Source organism: Pelodiscus sinensis, chromosome 12 (genome assembly GCF_052426305.1).
Source record: "Pelodiscus sinensis isolate ZL-2025 chromosome 12, ASM5242630v1, whole genome shotgun sequence".
Lineage (NCBI taxonomy): Eukaryota > Metazoa > Chordata > Testudines > Trionychidae > Pelodiscus > Pelodiscus sinensis.
In genome coordinates, this window is record NC_143063.1 from 42426238 (window position 1) to 42439806 (window position 13569).

The 13569-nt window shown below is 42.9% G+C and overlaps 1 protein-coding gene across 2 annotated transcripts in view; it reads left to right on the plus strand.

Annotated features, from left to right (window-relative positions):
- The window catches only part of CDH13 (cadherin 13), a 967731-nt gene that overhangs the window by 897188 nt on the left and 56974 nt on the right, over window positions 1-13569 (plus strand). For both annotated transcript variants that reach the window (XM_075939988.2, XM_089781523.1), the window contains exon 11: window positions 5485-5627. In XM_075939988.2, the coding sequence (XP_075796103.2) occupies window positions 5485-5627 (143 nt within the window). The remainder of the gene's footprint in view (window positions 1-5484; window positions 5628-13569) is intronic.

A 13569-nucleotide genomic window follows, 5' to 3' on the forward strand; every position in this document is an offset into this window, starting at 1 on the left:
AGAAGTGGTGGGGCCAAGGACTGTCGACTCTGAGCGCTGCCTGGAGCATGGTCTACTTAGCACTGGCCAGAGCGTGTGGCAGCAATTTAAAGGGTCCAGAGATCTAGCCCTCTGCTGCTGAATTGCTGGGCCCCAGGCCAACTGCCCTCTTTGTCAGCCCCCTGCTGGTGGGCCTGGCCCTCAGATAGATGGTAGGAGGCAGTCAGCACTCCTGCCAACCAGATTTAGGTGCCTAGCTCTATAAAAATGTTAGTCTTAACCAGAGGTATAGCGAGGGTGTTATGCGCCCGGGGGCAAAGGCAAAATTGGTGCCCCCTCCTGCCAAATGGTGGGGCCCCAAACCTGGCGCATAGCTGAGCTTGACCCTGGGCGGAGTGGGGGGAGCTTGTACCTAGTCTTACCTGACCCCCTCCAGTCTGGGGCTGGGTCCCACATGCACTAACACTTTGGCAGAGGTGGAGGGAGTTGAGCTGGAGGCAGAAAGGCGGGGAGGAGGTAGCTCCAGCCGGTGGTGGCAGCCAGAGGAGGAGCAACTGGAGGGATAACAGAGGGAGTGTAGGGAGACTATACAAGCACCTCACTAGTATGGCACCCAGGTGCCACTTCCCTTCCCCCCTGCCCGCGCCCTCTTCACTACACCACTGTACATAATCCACCTCTAAGAATATTTATTGTTTAATGAATTACTTATTTTACTAACTACAGACATATAAATTCTAGAGTTTTGTGGTTTACATTCTGTTAAATATTTTTTTCTCTAATTTGTTCATATCCTGTTCTCATTAGGTTCATGTCTTTTACATAAAAAATGTCAAATTCTTAAATATGTAAGTTTTATAAAACATGAGAAGTTAATGTTATACAACCTAGATATGAATTTCATCACTATATTTCATTCAAGTATTTAAAACACTGTTATAGCAAATGAGTAACACATTGCTTTAATGAATAAAAGTAAAAAAGATTTTGAGTATATCAAATTTATTGTAATAGAGAGGTAGCCATGTTAGTCGAATCTTGGTAAAACAAAAAGAAAAAAGTTATGTAGCACTTTAAAGACTAACACGATACTTAATACATTTATTATAAACAATCTGTAATGTTTCCTAACTGCCCATTTACTTATCTACTTAATCTAATGGTTTTTCACATTATCGCACAGCAAAAAGTACACGAGAGTTATCAATGTAAGAGACTAACTTTCCTGTTAAAATAACACTTCAAAAAACTTTTAAATAAAACTAACATACAACACAGATCCTCGCTTTTTTGAAGGCACTTGAAGCAATAAGTAGCCTAAGGCTGAGGATACCCTGCAAGCGTGGCTTTCTGTCTGCCATGAGGACTTTTTCCTTAAGGCTGCCATGAGATTCTATCCTTAAGTAAAGGAGAGAGGTCTCTGAGCCTCTCTTCCAAATTTCACACAAGCCATTCAACTGAAGCCATAGTTATCAAGAATCAAGGCCAACTTTGCCTTGAGCAGACTGCCTCTCCAGGTGTTCACACTCACAGCATCCAAACATGTATAAGACTTTTAGTTGAGAAAGCCACGTTAATCCCAAGTCTCTGCTATAACTGGGAGATGGAAAATCGGCAACAAAAGTGGGGTGATCTATCACGTCAGTAATACCAACTCCTTTAGAATTGAGGCTCTGATTATCCAGCACCAGCTGAGGTAGAGCGGGCATTGTGTGCCTGTCTGATACATTTTTACCAAAACTCTTGCCTGCCCAACTCACCAAAGGAGAAAGGAAACAGGGAGGCAAAAAGGAATGGAATAGTACAGAACCCTTTGTATAAGCTTCAGAGGGGTAGCTGAGTTAGTCTGTAACAGGAAAAACTTAAAAAACAAAACGGTCTAGTAGTACTTTAAAACCTAACAAAATATGTAGATCAGAAGTAGGCAAAAGGACCTCTATGGGTCAGATTCGGTCTGGGGAGGCCCTGCTGCTCCCCTGCCCCCAGGCCAATTAGGGCTCGGGGTGGGAGAGCACGTGAAGCTTTCTCTGCTCTGCCCCCACCCAGCGAGCAGCACACGGCACTTCCAAGCACCAAGTACTCCTTGCAAGGCAGGAGGAGGCTTCCCGCACTCCCCTGCCCTCAAGCCTTGATTGGCCTGGGGATGGGGGAGCGCACGAAGAGACATGGGTGCCTAGTGGGAAGGAGGAGGCAAAGGGACTTCCCCTCCCCAGACCAATCATGATCTGGGTAGCCCCACCCCTTCCTGTTTAGTCCCCTCCCTTTCTGCGGTGACTCAGGGCTACTTCAAAACTTTGTGAAGTGGCCCCCCATGGCAAAAATTATTGCCCATCCTTTATGTAGATGGTATCATGAGCTTTTGTGGGTGGAAGTGGGTTGTGCCCACAAAAGCTCATGATACCATTTACATCAGGCATGTCAAACAGGCTTCTGGATGGCTGCATGTGGCCCATTCGAAATTTTTTGTGGCCTGCCACAAGTTTTTATAAAAGAATAAAGTGTGGCCCACTGGCCACTCAGAGCCCATGGCCGAGTGCAGACCATGGCTAGCTGGGCTGCTCTGCGTAAGCATCAAATGCCTGCTCACAGCTGGCTGCTGTGCTCACACCTCCCCAGCGCCTGAGGAAGAAATGTGTGACGCCAGCAACAATGGCTCTGGGACCCAGGCATTAGGTACTGGGGGGGAGAGGGAAGAGTGCCTGGGTGTGGGGGAGGGAGGAGGCATTGGATTAGAGGGGGGTTCTCTGTGGGAACAGAGGGGAATTGGGTTAGAACGGGGATATGGGAATGCCTGGCTCTGGGGCAGTGGAGGGGGATATTTTGTTAATGTTTTGGTTTTTTTTATTTATTTCCAAATAAAATCACAAAATGTATATTAATTTTTTATCAAATATATGTTAATCTTTTGCAATTGCACCAATAATTATGTTTATGCAAAATCTCACACTTACAAAGTATCTGAAATTTTTACAGGAGCCTGTTCTATTTGATTGACCATGGTCTATACTTGTTTTTATTTCAACGAAACAAGTTATGTATCATATACAACATTTAAAGTACCTTAAATTTATATTTAAATTAAAAATTATTTTATGAGTAAATAACAATTTTACACATCAAATTATTGTACTATATTAAAACAAGACCTGAAAAAATATTATAAAATATACCTAAAACATAATCTATAATAATAAATAATAACAACTTTCCAATGGAAGTACATTTTCTTTGGTGTCCCTGAAAGCTATCAGTTTTCATTTGTGGCCCTCAGTGGGCTTCAAGTTTGACATGCCTGATCTCTGTTAGTCTTTAAAATGTAGCTAGATTATTATTTTTTTAAGTTTTTCCTTTTGGTATAAAGTATCTTTTATTTAAAAAAATTATAAGTAACCCCAATGCACCCACCTCCCCCCCCCCAGAGCCAGCCTCTCATCAGCATCCCCCCATCCTAATGCACTCACACCTCCCACAGAGCCAGCCCCCCCATCCCAATGCACTCACACCTCCCACAAAGCCAGCCCCCCAACCCAATGCATTCATACCTCCAACAAAGCCAGCCCCCATCCCAATGCACTCCCACAGAGCCAGCCCCCATCCCAATGCACTCACACCTCCCACAAAGCCAGCCCCCCAACCCAATGCATTCATACCTCCAACAAAGCCAGCCCCCATCCCAATGCACTCCCACAGAGCCAGCCCCCATCCCAATGCACTCACACCTCCCACAGAGCCAGCCCCCCATCCCAATGCACTCATACCTCCCACAGAGCCAGCCCCCCATCCCAATGCACTCACACCTCCCACAGAGCCAGCCCCCCATCCCAATGCATTCATACCTCCAACAAAGCCAGCCCCCATCCCAATGCACTCATACCTCCCACAGAGCCAGCCCCCATCCCAATGCACTCCCACAGAGCCAGCCCCCATCCCAATGCACTCATACCTCCCACAGAGCCAGCCCCCATCCCAATGCACTCATACCTCCCACAGACCCATCCCCCATCCCAATGCACTCATACCTCCCACAGAGCCAACCCCCATCCCAATGCACTCATACCTCCCACAGACCCATCCCCCATCCCAATGCACTCATACCTCCCACAGACCCAGCCCCCCATCCCAATGCACTCATACCTCCCACAGACCCATCCCCCATCCCAATGCACTCATACCTCCCACAGAGCCAACCCCCATCCCAATGCACTCACACCTCCCACAGAGCCAGACCCCCCATAAACCCCATCCGAATGAGCTCACTCCTCCCCCTGAATGAGTCCCTCCCCCAGCGCTGGGACTGCCCCCCCATCAAATCCTCCCTTCCCCCCAGAGCCAGGCACGGGAGGAACGGAACAGCTGGGTACGGGATTCTAACCTTTACAATGGCCGCTGCTGCCACCCAGCCCTGTTGCCTCAGCTTGTAGCGTGTAGAGAGTCAGGAGCACTTAGCCAACTCCCGGTCTCTGTTCAAAAGTATCACGTGGGCCAGAGCAGCATGAGTTTTGCTCCCAGCCCAGCCTGGCACCCCCCCTGGCATAGCGCCTGGGGGCAAATGGCCCCCCGTCAGCCCTTCGCTACGCCTCTGGTCTTAACCTCTCTCCATCTGTTTCTCCATCTGTAAAATGAATTTAATTGTATGTTCTTACGTTCTTATGACCGATCTCAGGGTACATCTAGACTGCTTTCCTCTTCCAAAAGAGGAAATGCAAATGAAGTGCTGCTTAGCATATTCCCATGCTTCATTTGCATATCCTCTTCCGGCCCTTTTTGCAGAAGAGGTTTTCTCACCAAAAAATGCAATCTAGACATGGCTTTTTCATGACAAAACCCCTTTTTCGAAAGAACCTGTATTCCTCAAAAAATGAGGTTTACGGGTTCTTTGGAAAAAGTGGGGATTTTTTTGCAAAAAAGCCATGTCTAGACTGCGTATTTTGGTGAAAAACCCACTTCTGCAAAAAGGGTCGGAAGAGGATATGCAAATGAAGCATGGGAATATGCTAATAATCGCTTCATTTGCATTTCTTCTTTCGGAAGAGGAAAGCAGTCTAGATGTACCCTCAAAGAAGTATCATGGGCAGGCCTGCCAATGTGGGTGGGGAGGGAGTACATGAGGCACTTGCCCCAGTATCTGGCCATTCAAAAGGGCTCAGAGCCTCAAGACGTTTACATCGCCACTGGAATGCCATCTGGCGCATTGCGTGTGGTGCTGAGGGCTGGGGGAAGGTGGCATGCTATGCTCCAGGCAGGGCTGAGGGCCTGCTGCCACAGCCTCACCCTTTCTGCCTAAGGCCCCGCCCCTTTCAGGCACAAGATATGGGCCTGTCCCACATTACCCAGGAACCTGGCAAGTCTGCCAGCCCCCCCGATCACGAGTCTTACATTATGTGTGTGTGAAAGTAGTTAAGAGATTCAGCTAAGAAAGTCACTCAGTGAAAAGTCTTTTGTAGTAACATAATCAGTTCATGTTTAGATATGTGATCAGTTGATGGCTTTTATCTTTTTGCCTAGGTATTCTGTTTACAAGGATCCGGCAGGATGGCTGGAAATTAATCCTACAAATGGTACCATTGTCACCACTGCTGTCCTGGATCGTGAATCACCCTACGTGCACAACAACATCTACACAGCATTATTTCTGGCAATAGACAGTGGTGAGTAATGGTTGCTGATATCATTACTGGATTGAAAAATTGTTTGATTTTTTTTCCCCCTGGATGGCCATTTTTCAAAAAAGCACATGCATAATGTTAAATAATTTGCTAAATCATTGCCTCAGTGTCTAAGATACTGAGGGCAAATAGAGACAAAAAGTAAGCGGGGAAGAAGTTAGATTTCAAACATAGAATGGCAAAGGTTTCAGGCTGGGCCAGAGACAGTGACTCCTACAGAGTCTTCACTGCTAATAGTAAACAATGCATGTGATGAATGTACTTGGGTAGCAATAAATCATCTTTATCAGAGTTAATTTCTTCATAATATTTGAGCTGGTATTAAGCCTAAGGCACCACTAACAAACTCATCCTTGATATGGTGAATTGTATCCTATTTAACACATAATGACAGTGACAATAAAAACATAATTAAAAACCCTTGTTAAAATGCAATATTTTTACATATTATGTATATTAAAGTTCCCTCTGTCGAGCATAATCTTCATTAAAATATGTTGCAAAAATTCACTACAAGTGACTTTTGTAGCATGTAAAAACGTAGAAAAAATCCTGAACTTTCCTGCCACTCTCCAGAACTAAAGGCACAAAATAAAGGCTTTGTACATAATATAACAGCGAATATGCTAACCCTTTCCCACAGCTGCAGCTGCTTTAGCCCTGGTGATGAATTGTAAAATGTTCTTTTTCGGAGGGCAATTTTACATTTTTTGCATCAAGAAACATTTGCTGGATCTGACAAGAAAAAATAAACATGCTCTTCCATGCAAAAGGGGAAAGAATCCTCTGCAAAAAGCGATTTGCTTGTATATTCATAAATGCGGTTTTTTCTTTGGGTAATTTCCTGAGAAGAAATGTGGCGCTAGACTGACTCCTGTGTTTGCTAGCTAATCATTAAAAAAAAAAAAAAAGATTCATCTTAATTACAATAGCATCAGAAAGGTGAACCAATAGGTGAACTTAAATGACTTGGGGCTTAATTTCCAGAAACCCACCTGCCTCAGTGGGTGGGGGAGCCTATTGGGGCCAACAGTGAAAGGAGACAGCCCTTCAGCAAGGGAAGTAGACAGTCAGTGAGGACCGGATATCTTCTTCTGCCTCCCCTTAGAATCTCATTCACCCATTGGTCAATTGGCGGGGAGGGGTACTGATTGGTCAGCATTCCTCTGTGTCTGGTATTTAACCTGGTGTGAGGGCCATATGGTAAGATACCATCAACCCCCTGCAATGGAACCAATTAAATGCCAGGTACAGGAGAATAGGAGTTATGGATGGGTAGTACCCCATCCCACTATCTACATTTAACAACAAGAGCAGCCTCCTTCTTAAACTCCATCCATGTATCTGTCCTTATTTTGCTGTGTGTCTGCGTCAAGGGCAAAGCTGTAGACACTCAAGCCGCGGGAAGCAGATGCTTAGAATTGTATGCAGGAGCAGGAAGAAGGGGATAATGTTCCCATCAATTATCAGAGAATGAGAGAGAGGGGAGAGAGCACACAAAACATTTGAATAGTTCCAGGTGCAGACACCAATCAATATTGGCACAGTCACAGGGATTGTTTCCTCCAACTCTACAAGTATATATGTGCAAAAGGAAATGTACAGACTCCCACAGAAATTGTTATTTGGTAGTTGATGTCATCAGTAGCATCTTTCAAATGGGCAAGTAATAAGAGATGCTCTGAGGCCATTGGTATTGGGGGGTCTCAGTACAAAACAAGGTCACCCAGCTATGAGGCACCTGAGTACCTCCATGTGCACTTGTGAAGCCATGTTCCATGGCACCCATGTCTTTGAGGATCCATCTCCAGCCGCCTGTTCTGTATCTATTTGAGTAGCTCTAAGGTACTTTTTACATGGTAATCTACATAGGATTTATTGGACAGCTCCAAGAAACACCCTACAGAGCCACTTGTGCTTTCAATAGTGTCATGCTAATGTGTTAATCATTATTTGTAAGAAATAACACGTCTTCACAATATGTAACCCAGTTGCACTGAGTGTGGAAATGGCAATATCATGAGTCCCCAGGGAACTGGTGGCTCTGAGTTAGCATTGTAGTTGTATCTCAAACTTTTATCAGTGTACTCCCTGTGCCATTATCAAAATAATCAATGGAGGTATTGAACAGGACCAAATCCAGAACTAAACCGTGTGGGATCTCACTTGCTAGGCTGTAGGCTTCCTTGTGGCTTTGAGGGGGGAGCCACAGAACAGTTGTTGACATTGTGCAGAATGAAGCATAAAATTACTTAGCTTCACTCTTGAGTTAGGTATAGAGGGGCTTGCCCTCTCGTGAGCCTCCTTTTGTGGCCAAGAGAGCAACTTCTCCACCCTGACTGTTTCTGGGAATGGAGGAGTACGAGATGGCTTCTTCTTACTCTCTTTTTGTAGCTGCTGGGAGGGTTTTTTGGGGGGGCAGGTACCCACCCACTCCTCTGGGGCCAGCCCAGGGACCCTGTGAGTAGCAGTTGCCAGCTCACTATCACTGAAGTTCACTGTTATCTTGTTCCCTGGGCCACTCCCCCAAGAAGCTGCTCTGTCCAGCCCTTTCTCATAGGGCTTTGAAGTCAAGTTATTCTTGACATCCTCCTATCCCCAGTGCTGCAATTGCTGTAGTCTTATTATGACTGGTCTTCAGCCACTGGATTTGGATTTCTACCAGGTCTGGAGTCGAGCTCACAGTTGGAGCTATCCAAGGTTCCACTGTCCTCCCAGTCAATCCCCAGGTCTGCCTGGGTTGAGCTCCAGTAAGGAACTGCCAGGCCCTGGCCTACAATCTTCTTTTATATCAGCCGGCTGGGCTCTGATTAGCTGCAGCAAAAGCAACCACTCTAATCTGCTTGGAGGACCTATTTTCTGCTCTTTTCCCTGGGGTGTGGTGCATCAAGGCCTCCAGCAGTGGGGCCGGGCCCCATCCACCCCGTCACAGTTGGTTTGCTCCAAACACAACTATGGTAATATGTCTATGCAGCTCTTAAGAGTTGCAGGCCAGTGTCTACATAACTACTTACCTTTCTCCTCTTAGGCATCTTTATAAACATGCTGGCATGTGTGTCACAGAGCAAATGGGTAATGTAGAATGTTCAACACCTATATGAAAATGCAATTCCACATATGATGTCAGCTGACTTCATGGTACATCCATATGTAGTAGTAGATTCATGACTTTTCCATTTCCATGACAGCAAATGTTGTCTCCACATGTATGCATAGTCAAAAGGGGTATAGTATTAATCCAGGATCTGTAAGGCATTGAACCAATGCCCAGTGAAATCAGTTGGAATCTTTCCATTGATTCCAGTGGGTATTACATTAAGTCACTGATGTTTTGGGGGCTCTGAAATCATAGAATAATAGAATACAAGAACTGGAAGGGATTTTGGAAGGTCATCAAGTCCAGTCCCCTGCACTCACAGCAGGACCATTCACCATCTAGATCATTCCCGACAGATGCTTTTCTAACCTGCTCTTAAATATCTCCAGAGATGGAGATTCCACAACCTCCCTAGGCAACTTATTCCAGTGTTTCACCACCCTGACAGTTAAGAAGTTTTTCCTAATATCTCACTTAACCCTCCTCTTGCTGCAGTTTAAGCCCATTGCTTCTTTTCCTATGTCCATGCTACCAACGAGGCACATCCTATTTCCCACTTTCTCTTACTGATAGGTCACTAAAAGTATTGTGCTCGATTTGTCTAACCAGTTAACTTTAATGCCCACTTTGAAAAGGTTTATTACATTTCCTATGGGCTAAAAATATATGTAGAATGGTGTGGATAATCTAAAATGAATATACAGTTTTTCCAGGACTATAAAAGAAGATTAAATTAACTGAAATAAAATCAAATGAAAATGCCCCACATATGTTCTTTTAAAGCACTGCAGTATCTGTAAACTCTGGAGGAAAAGGTCATTGTTTTTTAGTTTACTGAACATATTCTAGTTTATATCCGTGTATAAGGTTAGAATTATATGTGGTAGGGCCTGTTCTTGGAAGATTAAAAGAAGTTGAAACAGATTGGGTGGCAAATTGAAAACATAGTGTTATTTCAGACAGTGCAAATTATCCATGTGGCCAAAAATCTCGGAGCAAGGAGAAAGGGGAGGCAAAAGACTCAGCTCCAGAGCCTTTTATTCAAATTCTGTGTTCTGGCACTCACTGTAGGTTTTTCTCCAGTCAGAATATGTGGCCTCTAGCCAGGAAAAGGGAGCAGATATTTATTTCACCTCCATTAAATGTGGTTTTGATTGTGGACAATGCAAACATGTTTTTTATCTATTAATAACACATTATAGGATCCTTTTTTCAGGTACTGATATGGGCTAAAAAGTAGCATCTGTTTAATTCTGGGTTTGACTAGGTATTGGCTAGAATTTGAATGCCTCCTCTCCAAGTCAGGTTTGATGCATGTCGACTCAGGGAAGCTTGAACTGTTACGGGTTTTGCCTTTCATAGATGGTGGGTGTAGAAGACTCTCAGTCTAACTCCTGTGACCAACATTAAGGGCCTGATCCAGCTTCTTTTGAAGGATCTGACTTCCCATTGACTTCAATATATGGCCTTAAACACATAATAATAATACTGAAAAATCGAATACATGCTTTGTGAGAGCACTTACAGATTTGTCCTCTGACTTTTAATAGGGTTGGAGTTTAATAAACCTGGGTTGTAACTATTCAGTCTCTAGCAAGTTTGGGTTTTTTCCCTTATTCCAAACTAATGACTAATAAGGCTTTCAGTTAGGAGGCAGTTGTAGCACTTCATCTCCAGAATTTAAGATCAGGCTTGAGGACTCAATCTGCTGTAAGTCATATAGTAAAGGGGTGAGCAACCTAGACAGTCCCATTGCTAGCCACAATGCCTGGGAAATATTCAAATACAGAACATGTTATAGTTATTCAAGCATGTTCTTTCTCTGTCTCTCATGTAAATTATGGGTGAGAAGGTGGGGTGAAATGGGAATCAAATTCACAGTGATCAGTTTGTTTAGTTTTACCCCTCCTGGAACCTCATCCAATGCCCATTGAAGTCAGTAGGAAATCTCCCCTTTAATCCAATGGGTACTGGACTGAGCTCATTTGACAATGTAAATTACTAATACCAGGACACTTTTCACAATCAATAAAACAGTGTTTGTTCCCAAATAGAGATATAGCTCAGATATTTCTCACTGGCAGTTATGTGCATCAGCCACACCTCCATCTACATCATTTCTTGTTAGCACACAACAAAGATGCTCTTAACAACAGGCTGCTAGTAGATGGTGCTATGCCTGCCATTCTCAGTGCAGGAAAAAAAATAATACTTCTGTCAGATAATTTGTTCTCCTTCTACATTATAATTTAACCTGAGGGGCAAATTTGGTTAACTATGGAATATTTTCTTCCAGTTGTAAACAGCCCTTTTGATCTCTCCCAGGACTTACTGAAACAATATGCATAATAATGAATTTGATGGGCACAGTATTTAATTTTATGGATTAAAAATATGACCTTATATGTGGAAAAAATTTCACTTTTTGGAATGAACATCATAATTTGCTTTATACTCTTTTGATTTCTGTAAAGGTCAAGACCATGTCTTTAGAATCTGAGAACTCCTTATTAAAGGTTTGTCTGGACATAGAAACACTGGTCTGTTAACAAAGAAATTAACTTCTGGTGGGAAAACTCACAGAGCAGAGTTAACATACAAAGCATGATCTGTTTAATCTGAGAACAAGTTGATAATGGGAAATATACAGTTTTAGATAAACCTGGAAAACATTTGGAAAACCTGAGCTTCTTTCAGTTAAGATTAGCACCTCTCAATTTTGATCTTTATGCTCCATTATTAAAATAAATGCCTTGGTAATCACTCAAAACACTACACTATCACTACAATAGAAAGTGGTAGTTTGTGCCATGTCTGTAGGATTTGTTTATTTAAGGGTAAGCAGCTGATTGGATTTGCAAAACTGGGCTGGAACAACTTCTCAAGAAAATTTCAGTCTTTCCTATTGGAATATGTTGCAGTATCCTTCAATAGTCATCTGAAAGACGTTATTATTAATTGGAGTATTCTGGATGATTACCAGAAAATAGAGCAGCTGGATGCTTTAGCTCATGTTGAAAACCCTAAGTATAACCTTTCTCATTCGGTTTTGAAATTTCTGAAAGTTCTTTTCAATCCAGAAAAGAATCAGGAAATTATCCATGTGATTGTGGAATGACAAAGTTCCCTTCTTTTGTGCCCTGGACTCTCAAGTATGGTGATTTTTGTTGTCTATTTTTCAAATATGGTGTCTAGTTACTCTGTGTCAGGATAATATTATGTTACTTAGGGAAATCTGCTATTGACACCACATTGAGGATCACCAAACTCAGACAGTCATTGCTACTTATTTGGAACTGATTCTGTAATATGCTCCAATCCCTTGGCTTCACTTATGAGGTGGAGGAGCAAAAGGGTTGAACATTCAGGAGGAGCAAAAGGGTTGAACACTAGTCACAAATATTCAGCGGAGAATCCCCCTGTTAGAGAGAAAACCTCTGTTGGTGCATCAGTGGAACAAGTTGCAGCTGATTTGTTTTTATGAAAATAATCTTAAGAAATGGTCAGAGGAAAAGAATGTATAGGACTATGTAGAACTGTCTCTGGAGCCAATAAAAAAACCCGACAAGGACTCCTGTGGGCATCTTAAAAACTAATAGATTTTGTAGGAAAAAACCACTTTGTCAGCTGCATCTCTTTGTCTCTTGCATCTGACAAACTGGATTTTACCCATTAAAGCTGATGCCCAAATAAATCTGTTAGCCTTTAAGTTGCCACAGGACTCCTCTTTGGTTTTTCCAGATACAAACTAACACAGCTACCCCTCTGGGATTGCTAAATCCAGTGTCATTTCAGTATTTACATTGTGACAAATTATGCATGGAATAAGTATGGGAAATAAACATGAAGGACTATAAGTACTTACGTTAAATTATGACTTAATTGGCATCACTGAGTCTTGATGGGTTAAGTCTCATGAAAGCAATATTGATATAGACATGTATAGCTTGTTCTGGAACAAGAGACAGGCTAAAAATGGACGTGCAGTAAACATCAAGAATGTGTCCAATTGTTCAGAGTTCCAGGAGTAGCTGAAGAGGTAGACCAGTCCCTAGATAAAAATAAAAGGAGTAAAAAAAAGGAGTGATGTCTTGATGGTGGCGGGAAGGGGTGTCCTAGTATGGAGCACCAAATCAGTAAGAGGAGGTGGAAAAGGCATTTCTAGAACAAATAACAGAAACAGCCAAAACATAAGAAGCAATAGTAATGAGGAGAGTTGACTTCTCAGAAATCTATTGGAAAAATAAAACGGCAAAACACAGAATTTCCACTCATTTTCTGGTATTGTTGAGGACAACTGTTTGTTTCAAAAAGTGGAGGAAGTAATCAGGGCAGCCATTTTAGACTTGATTCTGACCCAGAAAGAAGTAGCAAATCTGAAGGTGGAAGGCAATTTGGATGAAAGTGATGACGAAATGATAGATTTCATGATTCTAAGGAAAGGAAGGCATAAAAGCAGCACTGTAAGGAAAACGGACATTTAAAAAGCAGACATCAACAAATGTGGAGACACAGAATGTAAGGTCTTATTGGAAGAACATCTAAGGAAAAAGGGAATTCAGGAGAGTTGGCCATTTTTCCAAGCCATGATATTAAAGGCCCAGTTGCAAACTATCCTGACATGAAGGAAAGATAGAAAGAGCTGTAAGCACCCAATATGGATGAAATCAGGAGCTCTTTTGTGACCTCAACATCAAACTAGAATCTTAAAAAAAGTGAAAACTTGAACAAACTACTGAGGAGGAGTACAAAAGAGTAGTGCAAGCACTTTGGGACAAAATTAGAAATGCTAAAGCACAAAGCGAGTTACATCTAGCAAGGGACATA